The sequence below is a fragment of the Lactuca serriola genome, chromosome 1 (assembly GCF_051521515.1).
Source record: "Lactuca serriola cultivar US96UC23 chromosome 1, Lser_US96UC23_V15, whole genome shotgun sequence".
Taxonomy (NCBI): domain Eukaryota; kingdom Viridiplantae; phylum Streptophyta; class Magnoliopsida; order Asterales; family Asteraceae; genus Lactuca; species Lactuca serriola.
The window spans coordinates 101,920,296-101,934,613 of NC_136408.1; the positions used below are offsets into that span (position 1 = coordinate 101,920,296).

General features: G+C 34.1%; 1 protein-coding gene across 2 annotated transcripts; it reads right to left on the reverse strand.

The window, feature by feature from the left end:
- Positions 1-309: 309 nt before the first annotated feature.
- On the reverse strand, positions 310-13,615 carry LOC145096450 (disease resistance protein RUN1-like). Of its 2 annotated transcripts, none has more exons than XM_079034101.1 (9): positions 13,032-13,615; positions 7,102-8,227; positions 6,671-6,988; positions 5,993-6,591; positions 5,553-5,620; positions 4,896-5,070; positions 1,099-1,204; positions 706-796; positions 310-591 (listed from the first exon to the last, which is right to left on the reverse strand). In XM_079034101.1, the coding sequence occupies exons 1-5, from the start codon at positions 13,562-13,564 to the stop codon at positions 5,605-5,607; spliced, it is 2,592 nt and encodes an 863-aa protein (XP_078890227.1). In that variant the 5' UTR covers positions 13,565-13,615; the 3' UTR covers positions 310-591; positions 706-796; positions 1,099-1,204; positions 4,896-5,070; positions 5,553-5,604. The 2 variants fall into 2 exon arrangements, with proteins under 2 accessions (XP_078890227.1, XP_078890226.1); XM_079034100.1 differs by having other exon boundaries at positions 5,553-5,623; positions 13,032-13,614.
- Between the last annotated feature and the right edge of the window lie 703 nt (positions 13,616-14,318).

Sequence of the window (14,318 nt, forward strand, 5' to 3'; positions counted from 1 at the left end):
TATAACTATAATTTATTTTTAGTCACACACTAGAAATTAAAATGTAACCATAAAATACTTATATTCAAAATGTTTATTTGTTTATCATGACCATTGTTTTACATTTAATCACACTTAATAAATTAAACAATAACAGTAAATTGCTTATAGTCACATTAATTTATTTTAGCATGACTATTGCTACTTGTAGTTACACAAAAAAAATTGTGACCATTAAATACTTATAATCCCTGTTTTTTTCTTTTATCATTACTATTTTTATTTTTAGTCACATATTTATATTTTAAAATGAAAATATACAATACAATGTAATTGAAACAAATTTTTATTAATAATAATTCAAAATTCTTACATCAAAACAAATCCGAAATTATCAAAAACAAAAAAAGTATAAGCAAACATTAAACCTAAAAAAATAACTTTTATATTGTTTTCTTCATAACATTGCTCCTTAGCTTGCTTTATCCCATGTAGTGTTGCATAACTTATCTTTTCCTTCTAATATTTTTTCATTTTATTCGCTTTAGCTCCTGTGTTCCCATAAGTGCTATATATATATTATAAAAAATAGTGTCCAAAACCAATCAGGTCCTGCAATTAATGAAATGGATAGAAACTAAGAGTTTATCATGCAGTTGTTATTAAACTAAATAAGCTTCAATTAATAGAAAACACAAGCATGGGATTATTACAATAGTTTCATACCTTCTTAATCCATTGGGACCTTTGCAAAGAAGGACTTGTGGAGATAATCACGAACATCACCAAGTAATAAACTACTTTGTCAACCTAAAACCTGTGAAGTTTGAAGAGATCATGAGATGGGCAAATGTTTATCAAGGGATGTAGGCAACGTTTTCTATAATCAAAAGAAAAAACAGAAACCATGGCTTAGTATAACCAAAATAAAGGAAATACATGTCAAGCTAGAACCCAAAACCTAAATAACATCACTATTTCATTCAAGACCTTATCCATTTTCATCTAGCTCTAAATACCCTTTTTCAAACCATGCAGAACACATATCAAAGAGATTGTTAAAAATCATATATGATTTGTCGTAGTATTTATATGTTTTTTTTCCTTAAACAAAGTTACCGGTTGTGGCTTCTCAATAGTCAACATCACCAACTCTTCATCTTAAATTCAATGGCTAAGTTCAATTTGAGATCAGAAGAATAACTTGCACCATCTATTCCAATTTCTGCATTTCACACAAAGCAAAACTTTAAATCAGACTTCAAAGAAAATAATAACAATTTAATCAAAAACCTTTCTCTTTTAACCGGAACTTTGTTTGGAAAATATAATAACTTGAGAACTAGAGGTATATTGAGATTTCCTGCCCATTTAGCCATTAGATCAAAGAAAAAATGGTTTTCACTCAAATCATGTACTTTAATAATACCTGAGAAGTTTTTTAAAAACAAAAGAATAAACAACATTTGAACAGAGCAACCGATCCCATGTCATGTTATGGAAGAAAAAACAAAACTGAAGAATAGGGGAGTCGTGGGTTTGCTTGGCTACCTGATGAACAGAGGTGATGTGGTGCCCAAGAACTTCGAAAAAAATACTTTAGCAATCGATTGCTAGTAATCCCAGGTCTTTTGGTTTTCTCACATCCAGATTACTCTTCAACAACACATATAATGGGGTTTGAGTTTGCATTTACAGAAACGGGATGGAAGGGGCACACACAATAAATGATATCTTCAATATCCAGACTTGATTTCCACGGTAAAAAATGTTTTCAAATATGATAGATAGTTAAGAAAGAGTGTGTGTGATAGTGAGCAAACAGTCGGGCGGTGGCCGGCGTGGAAGTAGGGAAGTAGTGTAGCAGCAGATGAACGGATGGGCAAACAAGTGAAACCGGGGACCGCCGTTTTAGGTTTCGTGGTGTTTACGAACATTCTGAGAACCGATAATAGTGATTTATCTCCATTCTCCAGCACAACTCACACAGATTGAGAAGGTGTTGGATTTTTACCATTAACGACGATTCCAACGATTTAAGCAATCCGATGTGAAAATAATGACGATTCCGATTGTAGGAGTCGGCAGGCGGTGACGATTCGAGTAAGTTACCGTGAAGATGACGATAATTCGGACGAGGGTGTTGATCGATAGGGTCGTCAAGACGGAAGAACAGGGAATATGACCAAGAAAGAAAAGGAAGAATTTGATGCGTGGGTGTGGGTGCTGAGTAGTGTTAGGGTAAAATGTCCAATGGATTAAAAGCAATGATGAGGCCCATTTCAATTTGCCTTTGGATTTTATTTGCAAAAATATATTTAAGCCTATAAAAATATATTTTACTATAAGTTATTTAATAAAAATCATAATTTATATATATATATATATATATATATATATATATATATATATATATATATATATATATATATATATATAAAAGCAAGGGATGAGGCCCATTTCAATTTGCCTTTGGATTTTATTTGCAAAAATATATTTAAGCCAATAAAAGTATATTTTACTATAAGTTATTTAATAAAAATCATAATATATATATATATATATATATATATATATATATATATATATATATATATATATAGATATATAATAACGTGCTCTAGCAAGCACAAAAAGAACCGTGCCCCTTGGAGACAAAACGCACGAGGGCTTAGCGCGCTCGACAAGACAGACCCAGCGGAGCTCAACGCCCTTAAGACCAGGGCACCCCTGCAGAAAGGTTCGCGCCCGCTTAGGGCACAATTCACCTGCCTCTCATGCTGATAAGCCACGACAAGTAACAAAGGAAGACGACCCCAATTGACTTCGTCGTAATACGACATCCCGCAGAGCATAACATAATTATGGGAAGGATAGCCCTACTCAAGCTTGGAGCAGTTCCGTTAACAATGCACAAGATCATAAAATTCAGCACCACTGAAGGGTGAGGCACAGTCCTCGCGACCCCACCAAGGGAACCGCAATGTTTCAAAGTCATGTGATCGGAAGAAATAGCACAATAAAGCAAAAAGGCACGGGTTGAATTAACAAACGGGAAAGAAATCATCCACGAAGAATACCTAGATCAGCCGGTCAACGTCGGCAGCAACCTCCCTGAACCAGTTAGGCGTGTGTTGATCAACCTTTTGAAACAATACAAAACATGTGTTCGCATGCATCGCCACCGACATGGTAGGGGTCGAAAGGGAAGTTATACAGAACAGGCTGATGATCAAGCCGAGCACAAAGGAAGTTAAGCAGAGTAAGAGGGTTCAAGGGGGAGACCGCAATAGAGCTATTAATGCCGAGGTAACCAAGCTAACAAAGGATAAGAAGAAGAGGAACTCTTGAGGGGATTGCTTAAAGAGTGTTTGTTGGTGGTTTGTGAATGATAAGAAGAAGAGGAACTCTTGAGGGGATTGCTTGAACTTTGGGATCCAGGATCATCTCCATATTTGCAAGCTTTTTGAGGTAAAAAGATTACATCTTTATGCTCTTATATGTTAGATCTAGTTCAAGGAGCATTTTGTGCACTTTTTGAGTCCTTTGTGTTAAATGAGAGCTTTTGATCTACTCTAGAGGCAATGGGTGTTAGATTTTAGCTCCATCAATCCATATGTTCATAAAATGTCAACTTTATGGAGTATTTGGACCCATGCATGTATTAATACATTTGTTAAACACTTTTTGAGCTATTAAGCCCCATTAAGCCATGTATGTATGTGAAGTTGTGAACTTTACGTGATAAGTCACCTTTAGGGATCAACCATGTGAGTTTGGAGGAAAAGCATACCGAGTAGAGTAGTCGTGTGTGGTATTCGAGTATGCCGAGTATACCAAGGGGTACACGGGGCGTACTCCCTTCAGCCATGAAACCCTAAATAATGATCTTTGACCCTATTTAAATATGAGCCTTTTGGTTTCATTTCGGGTTTGGGCTATCGTTCAGGACTGGATTGGTTAGGACTTTGTCGAGAAAGTTGTGGACAAGTGTGCAACGCCTGTACGATCAAGGCTAGTCAATTTAGTATATGTTACAAGGATTCTGTACATAAAAAGAACGTCAAAATCTGAGTTATAACAAAGAAGTTATGACCTGTCGAAGTTTCGTGACAGAACCGGCACGACGTTGAATAATGTAAAAAGTGAATTTACGTTAGAGCGATATTTAGCCTTAGCGATCTAAACGAAAGTCGTAGAGTTCGTTAAACCATGAGCGTGCATAAAAAGAACGTCCAAATCTGACTTCGTATGTGATTTATGTATGTTATTATGTGGTAGTGGTAGGGATGAAATATACCTCGTGTCCAGTTGAAATAGACTAGAGGGTAGGTCGGGCACCCAGATATGCCCGATAACATAGGTTGGGCACCCAGATATGTCCGACAGGGTAGGTCGAGCACCCATATATGCTCGGCAGGGTAGGTCAGACACCCAGATATGCCCGACAGGGTATGTCGATCACCCATATATGCTCGACGATATGTTTGCTTTGTATGTGGTATGTTAGGGAAACTCACTAAGCTTTATGATTACGGTTTTCAGTTTGTGTTTCAAGTACTACAATTTATAACTTACTCTGATTTGAAACAATACTCATACACTTATTTTGTTAAACTTGTATGGATAATGTTTGGAGCACTGTTTTTATTTGATTAAAAATGAAATTTTATGGTCCTATTTTTGGGACGTTACATCGTAGTCCTATTTTTGGGACGTTACCAGCTAATTGTCATTTAGCTAATGGGCAGTCAACCACACGTCCACAAACTAATATGGCTCGTCACTTGTTGGTTCTCCAGCTGGTGCTAAGTCATCAATACTCTAAAATACTCAAGTCACATGTAAAGGTTGTTGCTAATCCCGACTAGTAAAACGGATATACCCAAGGGATTCTACCCTTAGACAAGGCTTACATTGTAGAAGTCCATCATGTTTACTCCAATAAGTGTGAACTTGTAACGAGACCCCACATGCGTCTGCCAAGGTGGGAGGGATGCCCATGGAATTTGACTGGGGAAGCCAGAGGTGGGTAGACAGGTAGTGGAGGAATGTGGACGCCAGAACAAAGACCCACTTGCATTGACGTCACTGATTGATTGAAATTAAACCAATATGAGAGTTAGTTGTGAAAAGTGATTAGAGGTCCATCCTTAATTTATTTATTTATTTAGAATAGAAAAATATTATGTACTTTTACCTTTTCTGACAACTTAACTAATATTAAAATACAGTTATTTGGGAAATAGTTTTTCAAAATACCATAACTTTGAAAAAGCCTATGAACATAATCGTTTTATGTATATTCCGTAAGAATGATAGTTTCCTTTTATTAAAGAAGTCTAAGTAATGACAAGACCTGACAAATAAATTCCCTTTTGTATTCTATTTCTTAATGTAATTTTCATTATAGTTCTCATTTCCAAGCAATCCTTGCGAGGTTATAGATCTTATTTTTGTTACATCCTAGCTAGACCAATATCAAGAACTTTGATGATAACATAGCTGGTTGTGTGTGCATGTTCTTCATTTGATGATCAAAAAGGTCTGGTGTGTAAAAAATAAAAATATACCTCACGTGAATGACAAGCATGTCGCCTGTCAGACTTCCTTTTGCATGAAGCTCTACAAAACACTTGCTCTTCTGATCATGAAAACAGATAAAAAGTAATACATTATTTTACTACAATCACATAGATCCACTTGAACAAAGTAGTTGTAGCTATCTTAGTGAGTTGGGTTTTAATTTCTATATGATCTGACATGCTTATGTGATCCAGCATATCAAAAAGCCTTATCTATTGATCCAGCAAATCCACTCGTTTATAAGTGGATTAATACTTGGATCGATCCATTTAAAAGTTAGAAGTAGTTTTTATATTTTATAAAATTAAACTTTTATGGTGGAGGTCAATAAAGTCAATAAATTCTTGGCTCACATGATACTAGATAACAAGTAAAACAGAGAACACATAGAGAACATGTCAAAATGTTTGATGAGAATGATACATGCCTTTTATAGGTGGTGCCACCTGCAATGTCGCTGCGAAGTATTTCAAGCCTAGGAAGGTTTCTCACACAATCAGGCAGGAAAACGATAGGATTGCCATCTAAATATAATTCCTCCAACATGGATAAGCAACTTAAGTCCATGGGAATAGATTCTGTTGACAAATTATTATTTTTAAGTGACAGCCTTACTAAAGATCCCGGTAAAGAAATTGTAAAATCAGTTGGTATAGGCTTCATAACAGTGATGCCAGTGTGGTTAGGCTTGAGCTTTTCTGGATAATCCGTATCCCTAATCTCAAGCCTAGATTGGCCGAGATTACATCCATCTAGGAATAGTTCTTCAACCTTTTTTAACATGCCTATTGTTTGTGGAAGTTTATCAAGCTTGTTGCAATAACTGAGATCGACGAAGAGAAGTTCATCACATTGCTCGATTGATTCACAAACCTCAAGCAAACCACTACAGTTTGTAGCTATTAACCTCTCAAGTGCTGGTAGTCCATCAAAGCCACAAATACTATGAAGCTCTTTACAGAAACTTAAATTAAGAATCTTTAGTGATCCAAGCAATATTTTGTCTTTTGAGCACGATCCATTCAACTGCAAAATGGAGATAAGATAGAATAGTAGAAATTCATCAAGTCAATATGGATGAATACTTGATGGAGAGATAAGTTACCTTTTGCCTCTTCAAGGGTCGTTCTTTATAACACATGCCAAATGATTTAATTTTGCTATCTGACATGTCAAGAGCAACCAAATTCTGCATTGGTAGGTCTGAAGGTATAGACTTTAAAGGAAACCCATGCATACACAACCATCTTAATTCTTCTGGAAAGTTCTCGTAAGACCCATTGAATTTCACATAATTCAGTTGTAGTAGCATTAAACTATCCATAGTACTCAATGCATCTAGTTCCAACTCAAAAGTTTTACGTAACCTTTTATTCTTAAGCATTCTCGTATCAAGGGTGAGTCCTCGAGTATTTTCTGTACCCTGACAAGAAAAGTGGATGTAGAAAAAGTTTATGAATGTTATCAACATATATATATATATATATATATATATATATATATATATATATATATATATATATATAGGTCTCTTACCTTTTTTTGCTTCAACACTCTAGATGAATCCTCATGACACCACAATCGACTTTGCTCTGATGGCTTGTCAAGTGATTCTTCACGTACGATGAATCTTCCCATCTCTTGAAGCAACTGATGCATCACCAATTTGTTATTCCATCCAATACTAAGAAGGCATCTGTCAATGAGATTCGTGATTCCAGAACTTGTCTTTATATCACAAGCCTTTAATATTGTGTCGCAAAAATCTCTATCCATTCCAACAAAAAAACAAGCAATATGCTTGAACAATTCCTTATCATTTCTAGATGGCAAAGAGTCATAGCTCATCTTCAATACATCCATTATACGGGAATCGTTTTCTTTCCCTAGCCCTTCTATGCGCTCTTCCCAATAAGCTGCATCTCGTTTATGTAAAGACTTACCCAAAACTTCAAGAGTTAATGGATGTCCTCTACAATACTTCATAAACTTCTCCGAAACAATTTCATAGCCTGGCTTGGGATCCTTCGACTTAAGTGCATGAAAACACAAAAGTTGTAGTGAATGAGCCTTATCTAAGCCTTGAAGCCAATGCTCTGCATGCCTGGGAACAACATCCTTTTTGAATAATGCACAACTCTTTGTTAGCCATGCGTTCCTTGATGTTATTATTATCTTGCTTTGGGGATGAAAACCTTTGTTTCCAAGTAATGCATCCAACTGGTCGAGACTATTGATATCATCAAGAACTAGAAACACCTTTTTATTGGCTAATACATTTTCTATCTTTGAGGTGTATACAGAAACATCATAAACTTGGATCGGGCTTCTTTTTGAAATGTCATCACAGAGCTGCTTAGTTAGATCAAGCAACCCGTTATATTTTCCAGCACATCTCCTACCGATATCTTCAATATAGCTTCTAGTGTCAAATTCACGAAAATGTAACCCATAGACATATTTAGCTAAAGATGTCTTTCCGATCCCGCCCATACCCAAAATAGTGAGTATGTCTCCTGTGTTTGAGGATCCATCTCGCAACCATGAAGTGACAAAGTCAATGGACTCTTCCATCCCAATAAGTGGCTGAGCACTCCGTGCAGGTACATGTAACTTACGATAGATGTCCTCGACAATTTCTGCAATGAACTTCGTCTCTCGCCTGAAACTTTGATTTTAATTAGTAAGTGCTACAAAACACAATACACAAAACTAACAAACTAGATTGGGGATTTAATTTATCAAAAGGTCCAAATAGAAAATGTATCATTAGATTTTTCTTATCAAAGCTATATCATATTTGCACTTCTAACAATGTAAGGGTCGGATTTATAGAGAATGGGGGGATGCCCCCAATAATGTATAAATTTCTACATGGAATAAATTAAAAATCTTATCAATTTTTTTTGTACGTGTGGCCCTCAACCATGTTAAAAGGCAGTGTTGCAATGTTTTCATCATTTAGGCTAAGGGCATGTTTGATTTAGTTTTGTGTTGGTCAAACATTTTTGTCTAACTCGGTCTGGTCAGTGTGTTTGATTTGGGTAGCAAAATATTTGACTCTGTCACACTCCTCCCGTCGTCGCGTCCCTTCGACGATGCCAACGCCCAACTCACCCGCCTCCCCGTCATCTTCCTTAGGAACCTCCTTTTTTGTTCCTTCTCTGGATAGATGCAGAAACATCATTGTGTGTCTTTTTCCACCAAGAACACCTCAACATGTCTTCTTTTTATTGAATTCTTATTGATTTTGATTTTTTTCCAACCATTAACCCAATTTCATTGTTCCAACTACAAGAATCTATATATATAAATTTGTTCCTATTCGGCTACTCTAAATATATTTGGCTGATTGTATTTGTTTGGTTAATTTGGTTGATTGGTGTAAAAGCTACATGAAGTATTAAACATTGTTCATTTGTGTTAGGGATATTAGAAAAGAACTTGATTTTGTTTTGGTTGATTTGTTGAAAATAACGGTACTTGAAAACTAATTGGTTTTGTCCTAGACATGACAGAAAAGAGACCACGAGTTAGTTGGAAGTTGGAATGTGTGGACAAAACGTTTATTGAAGCATGTATATGCAAACTAACAATTACCGGTTAGAAGGGTAGTGGCTTAAAAGGAAGCTCATAGAAAGTAGTAGCCGAAAAAATGAAAAACGATCATAATTTAATAGTCGACCAAAAAAATGAAAAATCAATACAACTAATTCATAGGGTTGCATATTAATTAGTTAAAATACTGGCTAATTGGAATATTCCATAACCCTTAAAGGGTAAAAAAAAAATTCGAAATCTCCATCCCACATGGGATGAGATAAGATTTCAAAGTTATCTCCATCCCACATGGGATGAGAGATAAAACTTCGAAAAGGATTTAAGGTTATAAATAGGGGGTTAAGCATTCACACCTTGGCTTGAGATTGTCGCCAACTTCTTCCTTTTCTCTCTATGGGACGAATTTCTTACCCTTCCAAGGGTGTGGAGAAGGTTGACCCTCTCTCTCCTAGTTTTCTTTTGGTTCTTTCTTTGGAGTCTTGGGTATGATTCCATTAGAGGGATTCTACTTTGGGTCCTCTCATCCAAGAAACATGGTGGGATCAAGAAGGTTCAAGAAGATCAAGGTTGAGATACACAAGAGATTATTCCATTCTTTATTTTTTTTCAAACCTAAATCTTAGGGTTCATGTACATTTAGGTAAATCTTTTATTGTTTTTGCTACCTTAATATAATGTATTAATGCATATAATACCCAACACAATGGTCTAGTCACTCATTAATGACCGCGGAAGATTACATGGCAAACACTTTTCGAAGAATGAACCAAGTTTAAATCTCATCTAAGACACATTAGAGTTGGCCTACATGTGGGGTGCGACATGTGTCCAAACGGGTCATTTAGCTCGATCGTCAAAGGTGATCTCATCCTCTCCCGTAAACTAGAAACACAGTATAAGTCGTTCGTTATAATAGGTGGACAAACTGTATTACTATGAATTCTTATTAACAAAACAATTTAAAAGCTTATAATTCGTAAATATAATTTGCAGAACTTTTGTCTCCTTTTATTTTTAATCAAGTATTAAAATTATCCTTTGTACTGTAAATATTAAGTATAACCAAAACGAAAAATAATCAAAATTTCTACATCTACTCACTAGTTGTTAGTATTTTTATTATGTTTATAATGAAAATAAAATAAATAATGTTGTGTTTATTACTAGGATTCAATACAACTATTTATTTTTTTTTATTATACTTCATACATATATAAGTTAGATTTTTTTATAAGTTTAAATAAGTTTATAAAGTTCATGAAAGATAAATAAGAAATAAACAAAACTAATATGCCAACATACAAAGTTAACAAAGTGTGCGCGGTTGTGGAAATATAAAAAGACCCCGGTTCGGATGGGTTTTCATTTGGATTTATAAAAAAATATTGGGATAGAGAAAATACCATTAAAGTCCCAAGTTTTTCACGTATAGTTGGGAAAAGCCTTAACAATTTTTCATGGTTGGCCGTGGCCACAACTTTTATGCAAAGTTATCACTGTATCCCACTTAAGTGGTTTTATATAGTTATATAGTTAACTCCGTTATCTTTTTTGCTAAATCAGTCCTAAAATTAGTTTTAAAGTTCAAATTTAGTCCTTATAGTTTGCAAAAAATTACACCACATGTCCAAAACTCGATTTTATGTTTTTTAACTTCTTTGTTTTCATCTATTTTTGATTTTTTTCAAAACTAAACTTGGTTTTATTTTATTTTTTTTGTTTTTATTTTCATATTTTTTACATTTTGTTTTTCATCAATTTAATAACTTTTTTTGACCTTTTTCAAAAAGTATAAAGTGTATGAATATATTAGAGTACATTTCATTTTTGGTGTTTGAGTTTTTTTTGGTTTTCTATTTTTTTTTTAATTTGGGTAATTTATGGTTTTTGTATCTTTTTTATTTTATTTTGATTCAATGTGTAATATTTACGATTTATAATTATTAAAATAAGAAAACTAGCTAAACCTACTAAAATGTAACTTGTAAAGTAAATCATATTTCTATATATGATATCAATAATATAAATTCAAGATAATATTTTTCAATCTAATAGTAAAGTAGAATAACGAATAGAAGAAATAATAAGAGTCAGTCTCTATAAAAATACTTGTTACAATATTTTAAATTGATTTATTTTTCATTTACTTGAATCAAAATAAATAAATAAACACTAGAAAAATCATAAATAACTAAAATTATAAAAAAAAAATAGAAAAAAAGTTATCAAATTGATGAAAAATAAGAAAAATAAAAGTAAAAATAAAAGAATAACGAAAAATATAAAACCAAGTTTATTTTTAACTTAAATATCAAAATAAATAAAAATAAAAAAGTTAAAAAACATAAAACCAAGTTTTAGACATGTTGTGTAATTTTTTGCAAACTACAACGACTAAATTTGGACTTTAAACCCAATGTTAGGACTGATTTTGCAAAAAAATAACAAAGTTAACAATAAACTGGTTAAGTAGGCTAGAGTGATAATTCTGAGTAAAAGTTGTGGCCAAAGCCAACCAAAAAATGTAAGGGTTGTGCCCAACAACGCGTGAAAAACTTGGGGTTTTTTTGATATTTTCCCTATTGGGATATTGTAAGTCCGGACACTATTCGGTTATTAATCCCGATATCAATGCTTCTTTCGTCATTCTTGTGCCAAAAGTGAACGAACTGCTCAATCTTATGCATTATAGACCTATAAATCTCATCGGGTGGTCAACAAAATATTTCTAAGTTATTTGCTAAAAGATTAAATATGTGCCATGGTGGTATGCAAGGAGCAATCGGCCTATGTTAATGATCATAACATACTGGATGGTCCATTGGTGGTTAACGAGGTCATTACATGGTCTAAGAAATAAAGAATTTTTTTTTTCATTTTTAAGATGAACTTTAACAAAGCCTTTGATTCACTTGATTGGAGTTTTTTGTCGGACGTAGTGAACCAAATGGGATTTGGTCAACAAAAGTTTCGTTTCTGGTGAACGGGGCACCTATCGAACAATTCTCCTTGGAAAGAGGGGTGCAACAAGGGGATCTTTTCTCTTCATTCTTATTTATTTTAGTGATGGAAGGACTCAAGGTGCCAATGTCTAAAGCTTTGGAAAATGGTCTTTATCATGGGGTGAGATTGCCTGATATAGGGCGTATGGTTTCACTTTTTCAATATGCCAATGACCTCATCTTCTTAGGGGAGTGGTCGAAGGATAATACTACGAATCTAATGCAGATCTTGAGATGTTTCCACCTTGCTTCGAGTCTCAAGGTACATGTGAGGAAGAACACAGAAAAGAAACTGGGCAGAAAACTGGAAGAATAAAAGAGTAACAGGGACAAAGTTTTTATGGGAAAAATTGCTTGTCACCAAGCTTTACTAAGAAACAGGAATAGAAAACTCTAATAAAACACCTCTAGTTAACCTCTTATATATACTAAACGAATTAGACTCATTAACTAACTCAAAAAAACCTTTAAAAGGAAAGAATTCCCAAAATAACCCTGGTACAAAATACACACCTTTTTTGGAGTGTTCTACTGGGTGGGAGATTAGGGCGAAGATGCATTCATGGTGGTTGTGTGTCCCTCATTTAGCGGACTCCTCAGAAGACTGATGCTGGGGTTGTGCATAGTTCTGAATTTTTGTTTAATGAAGTAAAACTCCTGGATTTTTATGGGTTTAAATGTAGATCTAAACATGATAGGGGGTTTTGTTGAGTCCCGGAGTTTGAATAAGTTTGTAATTCTTTGATCACTTGGTTCCCTTTTCCTAGCAACTCGCTAGTGGTTATAAAAATTTTTGCCACTAGCACAGAACCTATTTTTTTGGTACGATTGGGTTTATGACTTTTCATGTATTACTTAAGCAAATTCGAATTACTGTGGAAATATGGGCGAAAAAGTGTTTACCTTCCTTTTGCGTGCATCCCTTTTAAATTAGCAACTTCAGTAAGTGCTTTAATCCATCGGTCAATCTTTTGAGCCAACTGACGTTTTTTAGATGCATTTTTTTCTGCCTCCATCTTCTCTTTGTGCTCAGCCATTGAAAGTGCAAAGTTACTTTCTTGCTTCCTAATATCGCAGGGCTCAACATGAAAAAAAATGGGGATAACAATTTGGTTGGATGTCATACGTTGCTCAAGGATAAGTACCAATTCATCAAGGCACCATGATGAATTCGCATAATTCTTGGACAAAATGATAACAGAAGCTCTAGATTCTTTAATGGCACACTCCAATTCCGGTTTGAGATCTCCTCCGGCTTCAATTTCATCATCATCCAAAAAGGTAGAGATATTGGCATCCAGGAGGGCTTTATGGAGATGATCTGTGAAATTATTACGAGTATCAACACCTCGAAAACTTAAAAATACGTCATGTTTATGACGATTAGTAGATGAAGGAGATGAAGATCCTTCTGCAAATTTAGAGAGAACAGTCATTGCAAGTTATGGTAAGGTACGAGTAGTTTGAGACTAGATTTACAATCAAAATAAGAGCAAGCAGTGTTTTTCTACTCGAAGGAAAGTCAAGTCAACGACTACTTTTCATGAAAGATACCTTTTGTCGAAATTTCTTGGAAACTTATCCGAAATTGAAAAAGCTGATTGAAATGGGTCCAGTACATCAATCAACTATGTAAAACTTTTGTAATTATCAAATCGTATTATTTTATAATAAATTAGAGAAATAGTCCTACTAAATTCATTTTTTTACCCAAATGTTTTAACATGATTTCATCCACATAAATAAACTTCCTTTTGCGATGCATGAACTATATTATCATTTTTATAAGTAAGAAAACCCTAAATAAAACGCAACATATTATTTTTCAGTGTTTAAAAAAACTATTATGTTATTTTTGTTTACGATCAAACCATTTTATTTGTAGATCATGCATGTAATAATGTTTTGTAAACGACAAACTTTTGAAAACCAGTATGCAAGCATTCACTACAAACTAAATGATATTTAATGTATATTTTTTTGTGCCACTATATGATGCATGCAGTGGCACATTCTAAATGTTATTATAAAAATTAATGGTTTTAATTACATTTAATTTTTTATACCACTAAAAGTCATGTTTATTAGTGGCGTAATAATTTATAGCGACACTATATGTTTTTTTCTTTTTAATTTAATTACTTTTTTTATGACATTGAAGCTATTGAGCTATTATTTTTGTTTCCATCG